This window comes from Rhinichthys klamathensis, unplaced genomic scaffold, assembly GCF_029890125.1.
Source record: "Rhinichthys klamathensis goyatoka isolate OS25496 unplaced genomic scaffold, OSU_Roscu_1.1 h1tg000216l_1, whole genome shotgun sequence".
Lineage (NCBI taxonomy): Eukaryota > Metazoa > Chordata > Actinopteri > Cypriniformes > Leuciscidae > Rhinichthys > Rhinichthys klamathensis.
The window spans coordinates 926,986-949,042 of NW_026606741.1; the positions used below are offsets into that span (position 1 = coordinate 926,986).

Here is a 22,057-nt window from a genome sequence, read left to right on the forward strand (position 1 = left end):
TCACGCATTGAATCAATGCCATATTGGTCTCTAATAAGTAAAGCATCAGCTTCAGCGTTACCCATGCGACGCATTGCTGCTCAGCTGAGCCTTGAAAAGTGGAACTCAAAGTTAAAAAATAATTAACACCTTGTTTCATTACATCTCTTTTAATGAATCAGCTTTTTTGAACGTGTTCGTTGAATGAACGGTTTAATGACTCACTCAAAGCCCGTTGTCGTAACAATGTGCGCGCTGAGTGAAAGCCTTTCAATGCGCATACAGGGATCTCCCAGTCGCGGCAAGTTAAAGTTCACGGGGAAAATGTAAACCTATTAAAATCGATCCTCTGAGTTACGGATCGATCTTTAGAAATTAATATGAAAATCGATTCAGAATTGGTGAATCGATTTTTTCAACACAGCACTAATCATCAATTTGATTACACAGATATTAATTAAACTAAACAGCTAGACAATGGCATCTCTGAATTTAATAATGACATGCCTTTAACTGAAAATTGAATGTTTAATCTTATTATTGTACATTACTGACTCTCTATCCTCCAATTTGATACTGTTAAGTGCTTTTTTGTTACAGTATATTTTAATCTTTGATAACAGTAGGTAATAAAAATACATCATGTTAGCTCTGGTCCAATTAAAAAATATAAACAAATAGAACTCAGGACATTTTTGTTCATGTAAAATATACCTCATTGTCATGTTCTAGACTTGTTATATTTAGCTTTAAATTAAAAAAATACCCCCTTAATATTGTGGCAGTTTTTTCTCCGTGGTATCGAAAATGGTATCGAATATCGATATTTTTCAAAGTATCGTATCGAAGTTAGAAATTCTAGTATCGTGACAACACTAATATAGAATGACATTATATATGTCATTATATAGATCAGTGGCGTTTTCCCATTAATGAAGAACAGACTCAAACAGTGGCGGTTCTACATTGAATTACACCCTGGGCGAGACCCCCTTCGAGCGGAATTATAGATCTTATATAATTTACAATAGCAATGCTTCCCACATGTGGTGGTGCGATAGACTTGCAGAACAATTTGTTGTGTAATGTTTGCAACTTGACTTCATTGCCTGTAAGAGTCGCTAACGGACAAAAACTATAAGAAATGTACGTACGTATGCCAGACATGAAATTGGCGTGGAGGAACGCACATTCTCGCGTTAATTCCACTGTTAGTTCGTCCGACCATGAGCGTGAAAGCTGGCGTACGCAAAGTTTTTGTGCGTACGCAAACATGAGGCCCCTGATCTCTGTGGCTTTCTGCTATTAAATAAGGGTTTACTTGAACTGATTCGAACTGTATTTCTGTGTATTTTAGACCAGGTGAAAGTGAAAGAGCAAAGACAAGAACTGAATGAAGTGAAGGAGGAACATCGAAACTTTACAATTCAAAGAACAAAAGCCAAAAAGACGCACACCTGCACTCAGTGTGGAGAGAGTTTCACACAGAAAGGAAACCTTAACACACACATGAGAATTCACACTGGAGAGAAACCGTATACATGCACTCAGTGTGGAAAGAGTTTCACACAGAAAGGAAACCTTTACAGACACATGAGAATTCACACTGGAGAGAAACCGTATACATGCACTCAGTGTGGAAAGAGTTTCACACAGAAAGGAGACCTTGACTCACACATGAGAATTCACACTCGGAAGAATCCGTATACATGCACTCAGTGTGGAAAGAGTTTCACACAGAAAGGAAACCTTGACTCACACATGAGAATTCACACTGGAGAGAAACCGTATACATGCACTCAGTGTGGAAAGAGATTTTCTCGTTTATCAAGAGTCCGTCATCATCTGCTCATTCACTCTGGAGAAAAGCCATTTAACTGTGATCAGTGTGGTAAAGATTTTATCTCATCATCAAATCTAAATAAACACCTGAAACTTCATTCAGATGAGAAGCCTTATGTGTGTTCTCTCTGTGGAAAGAGTTTTTATAGGCTGGACTGTTTTAAACGGCACAAGAAAACACATGATGAAGTGAGAGATCAAGTGTGTTGTGACTGGGAAGAGCTTTACTAGAACTGATCATCTGAAACTGCACCAAAGAATTCAAATGAGTGAGTGCTAGCCGGCTTTTTACACCCGTATGTCCGGGTCGGAGTGGCTCAGCATGCAAATCTCACTCGCCAATATTCATTGGACCGTTTTTTACTACTCAAAGGTGATTGGGGCTCTCAAGACCCCAATACGTCAATATGGACGTAACATCTCTGTTCCCTCCTTCAGGGAACTAAGGTTACATCAGTAACCGAGACGTTATCCAGATGTTCCAGTGGAAAACCAGTGACATGACTTTTTTGGATGGAGAAAAAAACAGTGTTCATAGAACTTTTAGCTTGAATTAATATGGCTGAAGAATTAATTTATTCAATTATTATAAGTTAATGTCTTCATATCAAATTGCCAAGACCTAAAATCTGCCAAATATTACAACTTAGATTAAGGTATAATAAATCTTTGTACTTTGCTCTCTCTATTTATGTTTAAAACAAACACTATTTACATAAGTGATGCGAGCTGGGGAGCCTGAGAGAAAGCTCTTACCAATGAGAGTGGAGCGCCCATCACCCAGAGGATACCGCTGGTAACGGGAAACAGGAAAGGGGGGAAGGTGGGTGAGAACTGGGTGCAGCGGCTGATTCTGAGCTATGCCTACGTGGCCTGCCTGATCTAACGCTTACACTAGATTTCTTTAACATGGAGGCGTTCTTTATAGACACCTAAAAATCTTATCACGATATGGTTGCAAAAATCGCATGACCCAGGAGATTAAGGAAAAGAACCGTCTTTAATAATAAATCTGACTGGGAATTTCGGGAAAACACAACCACATTCAAACATAGACGACAACAAACACATTTTATAATCAAATAAAAAGGAGAACCAATGAGATAATAGAATAGATACCGAACAGGTGAACATAATAATTTATCAGACACACTGGAAAACAGGGTCAGATGACAGGCACAGGGAAAACAGAACCTACACACACTGAAAACTAAATAAAAACAGGGCAAACATCAATTAGCAATCAATTCAGTTAAATGACTTTTTTGTTTTTTTGGCTCCCAACTGTTACAGTTTTTTATTTCAGACATTACTTATCTGTAAACTGAACAATGTAACTGAATGACTCATTAACATTCATAACATTCCAAGCATGGTTTCATACCTAAGTGTATTTATATAATGCGATAGAAAACGTTATGATCTGCATAAAACCGTCTCAAATATCGCAGACTGTTTATTAATTTGCTCGTGTGTATTTCTGTTTATTTCTATACCAACATGAATATGCTTGTGTAATTTAATGAAGTGTTTTTATAAACATGTAAATGAGACTTTTGACACCAGTCTTTTATAATGATTTCTGTGATTTTATGAAACAGGATGGAATGTTTTAAAGTGAGAAAAACCTTACAAGTGCTCATATTGTGACAAGAGATTAATTCATTATGTAAACCTGCACTGTTAGCCTGGGCAAGTTGAATCTACTTAAAGGTTCCCTGACATGAAATTTTCACTTTCTGAGGTTTTTTAACATTAATATTAGTTCCCCTAGCCTGTATTTGGTCCCCTCGTGTCTAGAAATTTCAATCGGTGTAAACCGAGCTTGGCTATCTTTCTCTGCCTGTGAGAAAATGAAAGTTTAGACGGGCTGATCTTGAATCTCCTCCGTATGACGTCATATAGGGGAAAGGTTCTCTGCTTTGCCCGCCCAGAGAATTTGGCTCGCCCATGAGAAAATGAGCTAGGAAGTACGAACGCGATTTGAGTTTTGTTTTTCCTCGAGAGATATCATGGCTTGCAAACGAGTGAAGCATGGCAGTTGATCAGTGTTCGCCGGATGTACAAATGAACACAAAAGTATTTTTTAGTTCCTTCATCCGAGCCTCTGAAGAAACAATGGGTTAATTTTATTTTCTCTGAAATATCAACTTCACATCGTTTCTTTTAGTAGGATAAAAATAATCTTATTTAAATTGTGAACAAATTATATACAGAAAGCGATCAAAGAACAATCTTTCCTTACAGCGCGAGTTTATCTGGACAACTCGTTATGAAATCAATGACGCACGTTACACTGCACAACGAAGCTCTTACTGTATGTACATCATCGTGTTTGCATTGGTGAAAGCATTAGAAAGAGTGCAGAAACTGCATTGCAATGATAAGATCTTCATTCTCGCGATCTGTCATCTGCTTGCTCAATGCTCATCACGGCAACATTTTATGTGATGGGAATAGATCTAAATACTTTAAAAACTTCTCACGATTCGTTAATCTCGATAGCTGTAATAGTAAAAAACGTATAATAGCTGTAGTAAAAGTATTCGAGAGAGTTTCACATACGTAATACGTAACTATTTCATATGCAAGCATGTCAGCCAATCACAGCAGTGGGCGGTTACACTGAATCCCACAGCAGACACGCCCCTTCAAACAGAGCGTTCAAATCAGAGGCTAAAATCAGGCTAGGAAAAATGCCTTTTATTTCTAAATTATGACTATTTTTGATCTAAAAAACATACTAACATTACATGGGCAACCCAGGAAACATTATAAAATAACCCCATGTCAGGGGACCTTTAAAAAATGTGAGCAAACTGGTTGCCCTAAAATAATTAAGTAATGGTAACTTAAAAAATTCAAGTTAATTTAACTTAAAATGTTTTGTAATATCAATAACTTTGCAGTTATTACACATAGTATATTTAAAGGCACACTGTGGAACTTTTCAACCTTTACAATATATTACCAAAACTCATTGAGATGGTACATCGACTTACAATAGGTTGAATGACACGTCTGCCGAAGCCTGAAGGTGTCTGTAACGCTTTTACTAGCACTATGTAACTTCGGGTTTCGGGTAGGAACCCGAGCACAAAAAGAACTACAAAATGCGACCGCTTTACGGCATACGTCACTTCCCCCACCACCCCAACTTCCTCAACTCGCGTTTGATTGCCGGCGTCTGTATGTTGTCGTCATGGCTGAATCAACAGCTACTCGGAAGAAAGCGAAGAAAGCAAAGATTTTGTCAGAGGAGACCAAAAAAAGAAAAAGGGAGAGTTTAAAATAAACATCGGCATAAAAGTGTATATATAATGTAATATTTACTGCGAATTCGTGTAACAAAACTGATATGTCACAACATACTGCCGTATACAAATGTAAATGTTTTTTTCCTTTCAGCTCATATATGTTTGTATTTGTGTAAAAGGAAAAACAAACTGAAGACTACAAATAACGGAAATATGTAGTGAGTTATATCAGTTTTGTTACACGATTTCCCGACTACTCGATTTCATCTCCAACCCATTGCAAAGAGATCCTGAAGACGTTAATTGTTTGCTTCAGGTGTGTTTGATTAGGGTTGGAGATGAACTGTGCAGGACAGACGATCGGCAGGAGCAGGATTGGGCAACCCTTGTCAATGCGACTTACCTGATCAGACATTGTTTTCTGCGTATGCTACTTTTATTCAATTTGTTTTCTTTATAGGATTTATATTATTAATCTTATATTTATATTATTATTTTGGTCAGTAGTGAATCGATTTACTTTCTCCAACATACAAATCAAATGCCGTCTGCACACACATAAAGACACGGGAGGTTGACCGGTTGACTGTTTGTTGACTTTGCGACAATGCTGCGGCGCTTGTGGCCTCTAGGGGCACTAGACGTGAAAATTACAGGTCGAGCGCACCCTGGTGGCCAGAAATTCCACAGTGTGCCTTTAAGTTCAATGTACTAGCCCGTATACTTAAAAAATTGGAGAAAACTGGTTGCCCTAAAAAAATTAAGAAATGTGTACTTGATAACTTGAGTAAAATAATTTAAAAGCAAGCAAACAACATAAGAACATTTTTCACCTCTTTTTATTTCAATTGAAATCTTTTCATTTCAATATACAACACAGTGAAGAAACATCATTTCTTGCCTTCAAGTTTAAGAGGTTTCTAACTTTTGTAATAAGAGTGTCTACTCAGAAACAAGTAGAGCTAATAACCCTTAATTAAATGCTTGTAAAGAGGCAAAATGTGTGAACAATTCTCCTGAGAACATTTTTCCCATAAAACAACTGTATATGTATACAGATATAACATTAAAACTACAGTTTGCATTCACTTACATTCTTTCAAAAACTAAAGTTATGATCTTCATTTGAACAACACATTTTCTTGCTTTTCTTGCACATCAACCTGCTTTTATTTGCCAAATTTTACTTCCTGCAGATATAGTCTGCTAAACTAGCAGTGTAAGGAAACATGTTATTTTCAAAGTGCAACAGAGCAAAGTTTCTCAGATCAGAAGGCAGAACTACGTACCTACATCAAAACAATAAAACTTTGGTTTGAACAACCAAACTTTAAAGTAGCATGTCATCTCTTGAACAAAATGTAACCTGGGGCTTTTTTCACAGTACAGTGAATATTAAAAGATAACGGAAAAAAAAAGTAGATGTCTTGTGTAGAGGAAGCCCCGTTACACTGTAACTGCCAGCTGATTTTTTTAACGATTGAATTTTAGGTGTCAGCTCACCCTTTCCCAAGTTGAGAAATACCTGCTGGATGAAGTGGAAAGTGTTTTTCATGTACTTCGGATAGTCCAAGTGCAGGGCATAAATGAGTCCGAAGAGAAGACAGAAGGCCTGAGGCCCCATCCACACTACTGCGTTTTAGTTTAGAAACGGATAATTAAAACGAATACGATCTCCGTCCACACCAGCGTTTTAGCTGCGTATTAGAATTGATCTCCGTCCACATTAAAACGACTGAAAACTCGGATCACGTGACCATTCACCAACACTGGGCATGCGCGTGCCGGTGTAAACACAACTTCATTGCTAAAATTATCCCACCATGCTCTGGGTTAACCCCAAACCGACGCTCCATGTACGGTCAACGCCGCCGCTGCACACGGGAATTGTCACAGATCGCTCGAATAATAGCTTGACTCCGGCGCATGTAGGCAGTTATAGCGTTGTAAAATGCAGAATTTACTTGTACAACAGCTGCTAGCAAAGATATACGCCATGACTGATGACACCCAATCATAGAGCCGAGCGGGAGCCTCTACTACGTCATCGTTTCTAAAGTCCTCCGTTTTGACCCGTCTACACTAAAACGCCCTCCGGAGATTCAAAACGAAAAACGGATCGGCAGCGTTTCTAAACTTCTCCGTTTTGGGTCTCCGTTTTTGCCGTTTTAGTCTGGACGGGAGGTGCAAACGTAGCAAAAGGTCTCCGTTTTTAAACGAAAACGAAGTAGTGTGGACGGGGCCTGAGGCAGGTTTTCCGGTTCCATCACTAAGCTCCCTTCCAAGATGATGTGCACTCTGAAAGGGTTTAGCTGTGGACTTTCTGAATCCAGGCAGAGGATTCCCACTGGAATTTGGTGGTACGAGTCCTTGTCATTGACATCCTAAAAAAGAAACAGATTGACAAGACATTATCATGCCAGTTAGATAATGCTGTGTTGTCAACTAAAAATGAAAATCACCATACAATGTAAACTACACTAAAATACATTTTTTTTAAAAACACAATACCAGTCTCGTTAACTGGATATTTTACACTTTCAGCCCCAGTTGTGCACAAACTTTTTTGGTTGGCTGCCAAGCCACATTCACTGTAGTTTTGCAACCAATACTTGTAATGTATAAATCTATTTATGGTAGCATTATCCTTCAACAAAAGAAATTGTTAAAAGTTCTTACTTTCAGTTGTACTTGAATTAAAATTATGTCATTAATTACTCACCCTCATGTCATTCCAAACCTGTAAGATTTTGTAAGACTTACCAAACCTGTAAGACTTAACCTGTAAGCTGTGGACTTTCTGAATCCAGGCAGAGGATTCCCACTGGAATTTGGTGGTACGAGTCCTTGTCATTGACATCCTAACAAAGAAACAGATTGACAAGACATTATCATGCCAGTTAGATAATGCTTTGTTGTCAACTAAAAATGAAAATCACCATACAATGTAAACTACACTAAAATAAAAAATTTTTAAAACACAATACCAGTCTCGTTAACTGGATATTTTACACTTTCAGCCCCAGTTGTGCAAAAACTTTTTTGGTTGGCTGCCAAGCCACATTCACTGTAGTTTTGCGACCAATTCTTGTAATGTATAAATCTATTTATGGTAGCATTATCCTTCAACAAAAGAAATTGTTAAAAGTTCTTACTTTCAGTTGTACTTGAATTAAAATTATGTCATTAATTACTCACCCTCATGTCATTCCAAACCTGTAAGACTTTTGTTCATCTTTAGAACACAAAATCAATATCTTTTTAATGAAATCTGAGAGTTTTCTGTCCCTCCATTGATCGTCTGAAAAACTATCACTTTCAAGATCCATAAAGGTAGTAAAAACCTCATTAAATTAATCCATATGACTCCAGTGATTTAACCTAAATTTTATAAAGCAATGTGAATGCTTGGTGTGCACTAAAAAAATTTAATAAAAATGTTGTTATTTACAAAGTACACTCACCTAAAGGATTATAGGAACACCATACTAATACTGTGTTTGACCCCCTTTCGCCTTCAGAACTGCCTTAATTCTACGTGGCATTGATTCTAAAGGTGCTGAAAGCATTCTTTAGAAATGTTGGTCCATATTGATAGGATAGCATCTTGCAGTTGATGGAGATTTGTGGGATGCACATCCAGAGCACGAAGCTCCTGTTCCACCACATCCCAAAGATGCTCTATTGGGTTGAGATCTGGTGACTGTGGGGGCCATTTTAGTACAGTGAACTCATTGTCATGTTCAAGAAACCAATTTGAAATGATTCGAGCTTTGTGACATGGTGCATTATCCTGCTAGAAGTAGCCATCAGAGGATGGGTATAGCGAATACAAACCCTTCAGGCTTATTCAAGACCCATCCGCTTCGCGTCGGGCTCATAATCAGCCTGTCGGGGTGGCATTCGCTATAGTCTCGCATTGCCAGACCTTCAGACTGACGACAGAAGGTCTGGACTCTATCGCAGCTTTTCTTGGCCAAGGACCGCCCAAGAGGATGTTTGACTGACATGTAACGCAACCAATCACAGTTCATTTTGTTCCACGTCATGTTTAGGGGCGTGACAATATTATGTCGATGTCCCTACAATAACACACCGGTGTGCATCTAATAAATTATTCATTCAAGAGCGTTGTGCAAGTTTACTGCAACAATGAGCCGCAAACTTCACATACTTTTGAAAATCCAGTGATTAGTTGATCCTGGTAAGCGCTTATTGTCACAGTTGTAAACACAACGGCTTTCTTCGTCCACGAGGGGTTTTGGCGTCACAGAATTTGTTTCCACGCGAACCGTTAAAGAACGTGGCCATATTGTTGACATGACATCTGCCCTGCTGCCCCTAGCCGCGCGCAGATTTGAGTTGAGGGGAGCAGTAGCCTGGCTTCATCTCGTCGGTATCAAGAGAAGATAAGCTTGATTGGTGTGGACCCACATCAAATAGACCCAATAGCATTAAAGGGTCACTTCACCCATTTGCATTAAGGTTTGTATTGTTAGAAACCCAGTCATATATTATAATGATGGTGGAATTTTGCTTGTTTTTTTTCTGAGATGGGAGAAAAAAGGATTTAAGTGTTTTACTTCCGTCCTATCGTGACGTAAATATCGTCATTTTGCGTCACGAAAGGACGGAAGATAAATTTCATTGCATATTAAGAAAACTACAGCCTTTAGCTCATTATTATTCAAGGGCGTGGGACCCACTCACCCCACCGGCCTATTACAGATCAGTGGGTGGGACTAAACCTGAAGAAACTAAACTATTAATCCGCCATCTTGCTTGGAAGACAGCAAGCTAAGCTAACAAGCGCTCAAGGAGTTAGATTTACCATAATGCCTGAATTTACGACACACGATATGGAAGACGAGGATTTTGAAAATCTTTTGCTCGAAACTGATGTTCGTGGCTATTTATACGAGCCGCAATATAGTGAAGAGCAGCTGAGGCTGATGGAGGAACAGGAGGCGGACGAGGAGCCCGGACTGGCTCGAGCTGGGCGGACTGCTGGTGCGTGTGCGCTACGGACACAGATAGAGTCCGTCTGCTGTAGAGAATTTCAACGATAGCAATTTCTCTCTGATTAGACGAGCACACGGACGTTTGTGTTGTGATGTGAACCATCCTCGTGTCGCACCGCATGTTCTGACTGAACCAGGTATCATGCAATAATTCACCATATAGAAAGAAATACAAACGAGGAGTAATTCGCTAATGAGTTTGTCAATGTAACGGGGTTCGTTGTTGTGGGAAGAATGAGGCGGGAACCGGCAAACATTTAAACATTTTAATAGTAAAATAAACAAATACAAAACAAAAGTATAAGCCAGCAGCCCCTCACTGTTGGCCACACACAACAGAAACAAAACACAACATAAAATCAGGCCTGTTCCTCACTCGATCTGCCCTGTCGTCGCTCCTCGTTTTATGCGTCCGCTCCTCGGTGAGAGACGCGAGAGAGACCGGTGCGTCTCACCGGTGTCGTTCATTATCACTCACGCCACCGGCCTCGCGCAGTCATCTCACGTGCCTCGGCTCGCCCTCGTCCTGCTCGCCACAGCCAACTAACTATAAATTTTGTGTGAAATGAATTTCTAACTCTGGTGGCAGCTAACGTTAGCCTTGTAGACGGAAGAGTGATTTGTGATGTTTGCGCTGTTCTGGATTAGTGGGAGTGGCTTGCGGAGCTGTGCAATGTGGTGCATTGTGGGAGTTGTTGTCTTACATACAAATGCGCCCAAAAGTTATTTTCTGTCTTTTCTCGGTCAAGAGGGCACCAAATTCAAAAATTCTTTTACATTTCGACTACATATATGACCCACTTTCAATAAAGATTAATGTTGAAATGGGTGAAGTGCTCCTTTAAGTAAAGATCCGTCCTTATTGCCAGCCGTAACTTATCCGGATATTTATAACTTGTTGTATTAAAATGTAAATGCAAAAGAAAAGGCATGAGAGTCGGTTGTTTTTGTCAATTTTAAGTTTTAATTTAAAATGTTTGCGATTTTAATATAAGTACATGGTTACATATTTGACCACTTGCTTGAGCAACTTAATATATAGAAGTAATGCATGGAATAATTGGCTTATGTTGTTAAAATAGTGAGTGTTAAAATAAAAATAGTGAGTACCGGGGTGTTTGTGGTACAGCCGCGGATCAGTTACGCACTGCAAACGCAGCATAGAAAGCACTATAGCGCGTCCTGCTTCTGTACCGTACACGCACCGCACACGCATTGCACACAGATTATGTGTGAAACCTGTGGTAAAATGATGGGAACAGACTTTTCTGTGGGGAGTTGGCTAAAAGTTTAGCCTATTTATCCTAGCTAGTTCTGGCAACCACACCTGCCGTTTTTTTATCGTAAAAATTACGTTATATTTTTTAGGCAATTAAATTACATTTTTAAGTTCATTGAGTATTCGACAGGATATTTGAGGCACCTTTTTTTTTTTACAGTACACAAAAGTCATTGCTGATTTTATGAATGGTTTCAATTAGTTCAAATGCATGATGATCTGTTTGGCTTAGTTTATATATATATATATATATATATATAGTATTGTTAGATGCCAATCATACGAGCTGTGAGAAATAAGCAAATAATTCAGGAATATATGACATAAATGCACTTAGATCATAATATTGTACAGTAGTTGTCATTCACATTTTGACTATTAACAAGAGAATGACAAAACTAACCTTTAGTACAACAAAAATATGATATTTGATAAACAGATCTCACTTGTTTTCTTTTATTAAATCAGGGTTCACTTGAAAATTCACATTTATCCTCCAGAACTCATTCTAACAACTTAATATGTTTTAATGTTTCAGACCTGATGGAAGTGAAAGAGCAAAGACAAGAACTGAAGTTAAATGTGATGATGCTGTAGTTTGTTTCAGCCTGTTGACACCAATAAAATGAGCTTAATGTGCCAATTTACAGAAGATCTAAGACATCACCATAATGAATGAGCTGAAAACAGGGAACTTTTGGAGACAAAGAGGTTTTTCAGCTGCTCAGTTTAACATGATGGCCCTGTACTTTTTAAATGCAGATTGGATAAAAACACAGTGATCACAGTTCACACCTGCAGCGAAGCCCCTCCCACAACAATTCACCAATAAATACTGGGAATATTCCCATCATCCTACAAGAGAAGGACAAACTCCAGGAGTAGCAGCTGAAATCTGTGTGACTGTTAAAGATGGAGTTTATTAAAGAGGAGATTGAAGACATGAGTGATCCAGAACCATCCAGAATAAAACATGAAGATACTGAGGAACAAATAGGTTGGTGTCCATTCTTGATTCTTCATTGGTGATGCTTTGGTAGATGTGAATTAATAAGCAGTATATGGATGATAAATGATAGAAAAACGCTAATAACCTTTAGCCGTTGTCAAACAAATTTAGCTATATTAACAATGAATGAGAAATAAAAAGTGAAAGATCTGATCTCTGTTGTTTTCTGCTATTAAATAAGGGTTCACTTGAACTGATTCTAACTGTATTTCTGTGTATTTTAGACCAGGTGAGAGTGAAAGAGCAAAGACAAGAACTGAATGAAGTGGAGGAGGAACATCGTAACTTTACAATTCAAAGAACAAAAGCCAAAAAGACGCACACCTGCACTCAGTGTGGAAAGAGTTTCACACACAAAGGAACCCTTAAAACACACATGAGAATTCACACTGGAGAGAAACCGTTTACATGCACTCAGTGTGGAAAGAGTTTTTCTCAAGCATCAAGTCTCAGTGTTCATCTGCTCATTCACTCTGGAGAAAAAACATTTAACTGTGATCAGTGTGGTAAAGATTTTAATTCATCAGCACATCTAAAATCACACCTGGAAGTTCATTCAGATGAGAAGCCTTATGTGTGTTCTCTCTGTGGAAAGAGTTTTTCAAGGCTGATCAGTTTTAAACTGCACCAGAAAACACACAATGAAGTGAGAGATTATATGTGCTTTGACTGTGGGAAGAGCTTTACTACATCTCGTGATCTGAAACAGCACCAAAGAATTCATACTGGAGAAAAACCTTACAAGTGCTCATATTGTGACAAGAGTTTCACTCAGGCTGGAACTCTGAAATTACACAAGCGAGTTCATACTGGAGAGAAGCCGTACTACTGTACTCAGTGTGAGAAGAGTTTCACCCAATCAAGTAGTCTAGGGAAACATATTAGAAAGCATTGTTCTGTGTCACAGTGAGCAAATGTTTTGTTAGATTCACATAAAGTAAATGTGTTACCTAATAAACTAGTGTTGCTGTGAAATGCCACAAGATTTGTGTTTTATAAGTTGGAGAACAAGAATATTATTGATGTAGCACCCTGCTAAATGTATATATTGTTTCTTTTGTGTTCTGCTAACAGAAATATAGTATCTATGTCCTGAAATATGGGCCAGTTCAATTGTCCCTGGTAACACCTTTTCTTTTTTGTTTTTGTATTATTATGTGTTAATAAATTGTGAGGTGTTGAAATATCCTCTGTTGTGAGTAGCCCTTGAACCTCCCTGGTCATTTTCTTTTGAATTGGGTGGCCAGGTGTCAGTTTTGTTTATTATCCAATCAAAGAGCAGTTTGGGAACCTATCAGGTTTTTGAGGGGGCGGGACTAAAAGAGAAAACGCAAAAGAGAGAGACGAAAAAGAAGACAGAGATAGTTAAGAGCTAGTTGTAAGTTCTGTATTATTGATTATGTAACACCCACTCGTCAGAAGTGTATACAACAATTTTAACTGAATGCTTGACTCAATGCCAACAGGTAGCAACTAGAATTTGGTTCAATACACTGAGCCAGATCAATGGGCCAATCAGAAGATACCAAGCAAAAAGCACACACAACACAAGTTTGAGGGTTTTTTTGATTTTTTTTCTTGTTGTATTAGCTATTATGACTTTTTCTTTGTATTGATGTAATGAATGAAATGAACAGTAAATAATAAATGACAAAGGTAAACCAAATGAAATGTCAAACTTTTGACAAGGGAAAAAATACAATATGATCAACCCTGATCAAGTTCTGACTTGAAATAAATTGTAAACCCAAAAGAAAACAAATAAATTTGTCAACAAAGCTTTTTCTTTCTTGAATCTCTGGTTGATAAATTTCCTCTTTCCTTTTCGGCTGAGGTTTGAATTTCTTGGTTTCTCTAGTTTAAATATGACTATTTGTTGTAGAGTAATAAGTTTAGTTTCAATTTAATGTCCTGATTTTCCTGTCTTTACTGTAGTTTAAACCAGCCGCTTCAAATACAAACTCAAATCAGTATTTTAACCCAGATGATACAATTAGAGTAACAATTCACATAAATTTACCTCAAAAATGTACAATATGTAACCAAATAACACTTCTTTTAAGAGATATATCTGTATATATAAAAAACAAATTGTAAATGAGATCACAAAATTGCAAAAATAAAGATTATACACACTTCAGTCCATTCGATAATTTCAGCTCAGAAAAATATACCTCAGTCCATTCAGATTTCAGAAGGAAACGACACCACTAAGTGGATGAGAAGGTAAGAAGTAAAAGATCCAAATTCAGTCCGGGAGGCTCGCCATCTTTCTTTTCTCTCAGCACGGCTTGATGAATCCTCACCATGCACGTGAATCACAGTAGAAAAATCCAACTTCTACATAAACAACAAAAACTGGCCTGTACACACAGGATAACATTTTTAGAAACTCATTTCTAACCTCTGTTTCAACAATATTTACTCTTCACATCAACATTTAGTGTTCATATATAACATAGGCCATACTTCACATACAGTGAACATATCACTTAATTTTAACACACATAGAAATACAATAAACCATTGTGATTCATCACATATATGAAAAATAAATCCACAACTCACCGATTCCTCTGAATTAACAGTGTTCTGTTAATATTTTCTCCAGATTACACCACGAACTATAGCGATGACTCAACTAACTTTGGCTCGACGTTCAGGATCAACAAGGCCATAACAGGTAAGCTCTTTCACAATACTTCTCAAATTGACACTTAATTCAACTTAAAATAACTTTTATATGCTATGTTTAGTAGTTGTATACTAAATATTTGCTCAAAATTAGATCGTTTCTCTCAAATTTCTGGAGCTTTGATCACATGCGTTTCTCCGTTTTAGCTCTCTCTATCAGTTTTCACCACGTCTCCTAGTGGGCGGAGTCAGCATTGCTGCTGATCGCACTCGATTGGAAGGTCTACATCTGCAGTGCAGATTCCAACTCTAATTGGATAAATTTTACCGCAGTAATTTGCATATTACTAATATAATTAATAAAGCATTTTATTTATCTCAATTTTCTTTTATCACTGTCTTTTTTTCCACATAAACAGTTTTACTGGAAGGGGCATATGCAACAACAACAAAAAAAAAAAATATATATATATATTTTTCTAATTTGACTAATTTGAGTCTGGGTTACACCCTCCCCTCCTAGAAGTATGCAAGTCCCTTTGCATATCACCAACAGGTGCATAACCCCGAGTTATGGGGTTTCCTACTTGAGAGAAATCCTGTAAGGACTCTGAGAGAGCAACATTTAGACCTTGAAGAAGGGATTGAACTATTGTCACCAGAGGGTTCCCCAGTTCAGGGTAAGTCAGAATTTTGGGCTTATCTCTATGACGGACAGACCTTCTCAATTTAATTTCATCCTCATCTGCATCATTTGTTTCTTCGTCAATTAGCTTTTTCTCAGCTGAACTGGATTCCAGGATGGTTGATTCTCCATTATGATTCGGATTCTGCAGCTCCAATGTAGGTGAACAATTCATATCAGCATCCCTTTCCCTTTCAGGTTGGATCTCAGGATTTTCAGGTAAGTCAGTTCTAGAATTCACAGGTTCAGTCACAGATATTTCATCAATGACCTGAAATCCCCTTTCAGGTACGTCATTCTGAACTCCAAGGTGGACCTCTAAGCTTGCGTCAGATAAAGGAACAGAACTTTCCCTGTTTGGGTGAGCCACTTCAGGAGTGTGAACTACAAAAGATTCCTTCACAATATTTAGTTGAGGCATTACACAATAACTTTCCTCTTCCTCAGAGTCAGGGATTTCCTCTGTTTCCTCAGAACGTCTACAAGCTGTCTCACTGCGAGTTCTACGTTTGGGAACTGGACTCTGGATCTCACATTCTTGAACTTCAGATGGAAGAGTTCCACAAGGGAGTAACAAATCCCGATGTAATGTGCGGATGGGTCCTGTCTCAGTTTCAGGGCACACTTTATACACTGGCAAATTCCCATGTTGGTCAATGACTACATAAACTACTCCTTCCCATTTGTCAGCGAGTTTGTTCTTTCCCCTGAGTCGAACACTTCTGACTAAAACACGATCTCCCTTGTGCAATGTTGAAGCTTTCACACATCTGTCATAGCGGGTTTTATTCCTTTCCGCCATCTTCTTTGAATTTTCACTCGCAATACGGAAACTTTGTTCAAGATGTGACTTGAGGTTCTTCACATATTGTGAATGTGTTTTTTCTCCCTCATCCTTCAAAGGTAATCCAAAAGCCAGATCTACCGGAAGCCTAGGCTGACGCCCGAACATCAACTCGTAAGGCCTGAACCCCGTGGTCTCATTGCGAGTACAATTGTAAGCATGTACAAGGGGTTTTACATACTCTTTCCAGTAGCTTTTCTTTTTGTTCTCTAGAGTTCCAAGCATGCTTAACAACGTTCTGTTGAATCTTTCAACAGGATTTCCCCTCGGATGGTATGGTGTTGTCCTGACTTTTCGCACTCCAGCTATTTCACATAACTCCTTGATTAGATGCGATTCAAAGTCAGGGCCTTGGTCACTGTGAAGGCGCTCGGGATAACCATAATGGCAAATGAATTGCTCCCATAAAGACTTTGCAACAGTTTTGGCCTTTTGGTTAGGGGTGGGAATAGCTAGTGCATATTTAGTAAAGTGGTCAGTGATTACTAACACGTCCTTGGTGTTGCTATGATCAGGTTCTAGACTTAGAAAATCCATGCACACAAGTTGTAAGGGGCGAGTAGTTGAAATATTCACCAGAGGTGCAGCTTTTTCAGGTGATCTTTTCCTTCGTATGCACCGTCCACAAGTCTTGACTTTGTGCTCCACATCTGATGCCATCTTGGCCCAATAGAATCTGTTTCGAACTAGATCTAGTGTACGATCAACACCCATATGTCCGAGGTCATCACGCAGGGACTTGAGAACATCTAGATGAAATTTTTCGGGTAGGACCAGTTGGTATGTAGTTTTCTCAGCAAAGTTCCTTCTTCTGTATAGGATTCCGTCGTGAAACTCCAGACGGTCTTTCTCTCTAAGGAGGTAAGGCAATCTGGGAAGAGCAGTCCGTAGGGTACTAGGAGGAGTTTCTCCAGTTCGAAGTTGTGCAATAACCTCTCGGATACAAGGATCGGCTAACTGTGCACTTTGAATTTCAGAAGGAGAGAGATGAGAAATGGTCGGTAGTCCTCCGCATTGATCCTCTTCTGCATAAGCATCAGGTACAGCGGTTTCCTGCATTGGCAAAGAACTGACGAATGCAGCAGGAAAATCATTAGGACACTCTGGCCATTGGATAAGACGACTCTCACAGATGGCTCTTACCACATCATCACTAAGTTCATGCTCACTAGAATTCTTGGTAAGCTTTTCAGTGAAATTAAGAATGCGTTTTTGTTTCTTCAGAGAAACATCATCAGTCGGAAGCTTCTCGTTGGGTCGACGAGACAACCCATCAGCATCCATAGTCTGCTTTCCGGACCTATATTGCAGTGTGAAATTGTAAGTCGAGAGTGCAGCCAACCACCTATACCCAGTTGCATCAAGTTTAGCAGTAGAAAGAACATAAGTAAGGGGGTTACTGTCTGTCACCACTGTGAAAGTGCCTCCATAAAGGTAATCATGGAACTTTTCTACCACTGCCCACTTAAGTGCCAGGAATTCTAATTTATGGGCAGGGTACTTGGATTCACTACTCGAAAGCCCCCGGCTTGCATAGGCGATAACCCTGACTTGTCCATCCTGCTCCTGATACAGAGCAGCGCCCAGACCTGACGTGCTTGCATCAGTATGCAGGATGTATGGTAACCTTGGGTTTGCAAAGGCCAGCACCGGTGCAGATGTGAGCTCATTGATGATTAATTCAAACGCATCCTGACAAGCGGTTGTCCACCTGCCATTAAAGAGATCTTTAGGGTTCCGGTACTGGGCATTACTCACAGACTTAAAGTTCCGCCGAGTAGGAGGGTACCCTGAAGTTAACTCGTTTAGAGGCTTCACCTTCTTGGAAAAATCTTTGATGAAACGTCGGTAATATCCAACAAATCCGAGAAAGGAACGGAGTTCTTTCAAATTTTTAGGAACCGGCCAGGTTTTGACAGCTGCTACTTTATCGGGATCAGTTTTCACTCCTTGGTCTGACACTATATGGCCGAGGTACTTAACCGAGGTTTGTGCAAAGACGCATTTCTCTGGAGCAAGTTTGAGACCATACTCTTTAAGTCTATTTAGGACTCTAGACAGTCTTTCCTCGTGTTCTTCCAAATCCTTGGAGAAGATGATAATGTCGTCTATGAACACCAGGACCTCGCGAAGGTTTATGTCTGCCATGCACTTTTCCATTATTCTTTGAAATGTGCTTGGGGCGTTAGTGACCCCTTGTGGCATACGATTAAATTCATAAAACCCTAGCGGACATACAAAAGCCGTTTTCGCCTTGTCAGCTTCTTCAACCTCAATTTGGTAATAACCAGATTTTAGGTCAAGAACCGTAAACCACTTGGACCCCGTTAAGGCCATGAACGTGTCTTCAAGTTTGGGGAGTGCATACGCATCCTTGATGGTCTTTTGATTTAATTTCCGATAGTCAATGCATAATCGAATGTCACCACTCTTCTTTCTGACCACGACAATGGGAGAGGAGAAAGGGGACTGAGATTCTCGGATAACTCCCGCATCAAGTAACTCCTGAAGGTGATGCTTTACAGCTTCCAGATCTTCTGGATGTATGGGTCTTGCCCGATGTTTGAAGGGCATTTCATCTGCAAGATTTATTTGGTGCTTGACCTTATCGGTACATCCAAAGTCCTGGGAATGTAAGGAAAACACTTCTGGCATTCCTTGAAGCCGTTTGGTAAGCCTACTCTTCCATTCTGGTGAGATGGGAGAATCACCAAAATTAAACTCAGGAATGGACTTTGGAATGGAGCTTGTTTTACTATCATGGTCATCACGCTCCTCTGAATACACAGACTGAACCGCTTTTAATTCAGCCAAAACACATCTAGGAGGAATTGTGATATCATGTGCGGTAGGGTTGGCGACTACAACAGGTAAGCGGCAATGTCTTTCGTCTTCAAGCGTGGCAATGCATGTCTTAACAATCAGGCCACAAGGCAGAGGGGAAAAGGATGGATGTTCTACAACTACCCATTTATCTAAATGAGATCCAGCAACAGAAACCTTTCCACAAAGAACTGCACTTTGTCCAGCAGGTATCATTTGAGAAAGGTTTTCAGATAGCCGCACTAGTCCAACATTCCCTTCTACATTCTGCTTCTGGCGCAATTCCAAAATCTTTAGCACTTGCTTATATCCATAGGTAGGAGAAAAGTATTTAGTTCCTTGCTGTGAAAAGTCTTTGTACAGGTTGTCCAAGGTGTTTGTCCCAATCAACACTGAAGGCTGAGAAGTAGATGGGAGATCTGGGACAACCAAAGCATAAGTAAGTACTTCTGTGTCAACTCCCACAAAGTCCTTGGGAAAAGTGATGGTCAGTTTAACATAGCCAAGGTAAGGAACTTTTTGACCATTTGCACCCTCAACTTCCAAAATATCATTTAAGGAATGAATTGGCTGATCATACAGGTTCTCATTGTAAAAGGATTTTGTGATGGTTGTGACCTGTGAACCAGTGTCAAGTAAGCAGTCACACATTACTCCTCCAACATCAACTTGCGCAGTGCATTTCGCTCCAATTAAGCCCTTGGGTAAGACAGATTGTCGTGACCTTGCTTGTGCATGGGCTGACAGTGCCCTAAAAGGCTTGGGACACTTTGATTCAATCCCAGTTCCCATTCGTCCCGCAATAGGAACTGCCGTCAGTTTAAATATGGCTTAGAACTTTCATTCCGCAAGTCCCATTCACGCTGTCTCTTTGCAAGCTCATCTCGCTTCTCTGACACCAAGGCTGGATTCGGGTCATTGGAACAAGAACTGACAATGTGCCCATCCTCTCCGCACCTAAAACAATAGCCTGGTTTTGGTCTAGCTGTCTGGAATGTGTCTGAAACTTTGGTTTTTCCTTTAGGACTGATGGCACTCTGTTTACTTGAGGATTTGAACATGTTCGACTAGGGGTTTGGTTTGTCTTTAGACTGTTTTGAAGTTAATAGTGCAAGCTGATTTTGGAGTTCTGCTATCTGACTTGCCAACTGAGCAGTAACAGAACTAAATTGAGTCACATCATCTCTAGTGGCTGTTTGAGACTGTATCACGGCACGCTGCTTAACACTTCCCAGGTGTTGTTTCATTCGTACACTTTTAGAAGCATGCTTGCTCTCCTCGGTTCGTAATAAAGTCATTAGCTCTGCAAAGGATGGGGGTGAATGCTTTTTCTGCTCTAATTGTAACTCTAGAATCAAAGAATTTTCCCAACATCCTCTGCAAAACTGCTTAAGTAGATGCTTGTCAACCTCTGAGCCAAGGACTCCACCACGGCGCATAGTGGTCTGTAACGCAACATGCAATCGTTGCAAGTAAGCGGATGGGTTTTCTCCTGGGTTCTGGAATATATTCAGGAACTTGGCGAATAACTCATCACCATCCTCAATGGGCGCAAAAGCAGAATCAAGAAGCTGAATGTAAGTTGAAGGTGATGCTGACGGGCCAACAGATTTTACTATGTCTGCTGCCGGGGAAAGAAGGCTCTCACAGATTCTGCGCACTCTGTGGAAATCGGAGACTGTTGGATCTTGGAAAAGTAGTTCAGCGCTAGTGCGCCAAGTTTCATAATCAACCTCGTTGGACGGATGGGGAGTTCGTCCAGAAAAAACTCGGAGCCGTAGCGGTGAATTTCCAGCTATGGCTAAGTCAGTTGTGCGTACAAGATGTTCCACCACAACTTTCTGCACACCAGGTGGGTTTAGATCACTGACACTGATTGACGGGGATTCTGGGCTTGTGGCTGACACTTGTGGAACAGAATGATGTTGTGCAGCATTTGCTGTTACCTGAGACTGCTTAAGAGGGAACTCAGTCAAGAGGGGATTCGCTGAATGAGCAGGTAAGGTGTCGTCATCTTCAGAAAGGACGGGTACAGTACATGGTTTTTGTACCACGCTCTCGTGAATATGAGCCAACATGCCCTTCAAGACATCCTCGAAATTCTCTCCACTGCGACTTGCCAGCTCTTTCAGCTCGTTTAGGTAAGTTTGTGTTGTGTTTCGTCCAAGCCTCTTGACGTAGACACTCGATAAAGCTGACACATGGAAAGAGACATCAGGATTATTCTTTGCATGCTGGACATATGGAAGCATTGTTTGAAGGGTTTGGGCCGCTAATCCAGAGTTGAACTCAACTATCAAGGACCTCTGCGATTCTAGGCAAGGATCACGTAATGGGATGATTCTGTTTATTGACCCATACTGCTTTACAAAATCCAGTATTTCCTCATCCGCTTCAGTTCCAGTTATGCCACTAATTAAGATTGCATTAGGAACTTTTACACCCTTTTCCTCTATAACTTCCATTTTGCTTTACTTGAACACTTATTGGTCTTGAGAGGGAAATTCTAAAATCAAAAATAGAAGTTAATGTGTGCGTTTCTCTTTGCCTCCTGGCTGCTGGCTCGCCACTTATGTGTAACACCCACTCGTCAGAAGTGTATACAACAATATTACCTAAATGCTTGACTCAATGCCAACAGGTAGCAACTAGAATTTGGTTCAATACACTGAGCCAGATCAATG

General features: G+C 39.7%; 2 protein-coding genes across 2 annotated transcripts in view; one reads left to right on the forward strand and one right to left on the reverse strand.

Annotated features, from left to right (window-relative positions):
- Positions 1–22,057, reverse strand: part of LOC130097323 (gastrula zinc finger protein XlCGF7.1-like) — a 362,909-nt gene that overhangs the window by 236,866 nt on the left and 103,986 nt on the right. The gene's annotated exons all lie outside the window — the stretch shown is intronic.
- LOC130097297 (uncharacterized) overlaps positions 1–22,057 on the forward strand; it is a 298,549-nt gene that overhangs the window by 228,336 nt on the left and 48,156 nt on the right. The window contains exons 2-7 of the mRNA XM_056264095.1: positions 1,337–2,010; positions 7,889–7,977; positions 12,535–13,293; positions 15,905–15,925; positions 15,995–16,016; positions 16,154–16,291. Coding sequence (XP_056120070.1) covers positions 1,337–2,010; positions 7,889–7,977; positions 12,535–13,293; positions 15,905–15,925; positions 15,995–16,016; positions 16,154–16,291 — 1,703 coding nt within the window. The remainder of the gene's footprint in view (positions 1–1,336; positions 2,011–7,888; positions 7,978–12,534; positions 13,294–15,904; positions 15,926–15,994; positions 16,017–16,153; positions 16,292–22,057) is intronic.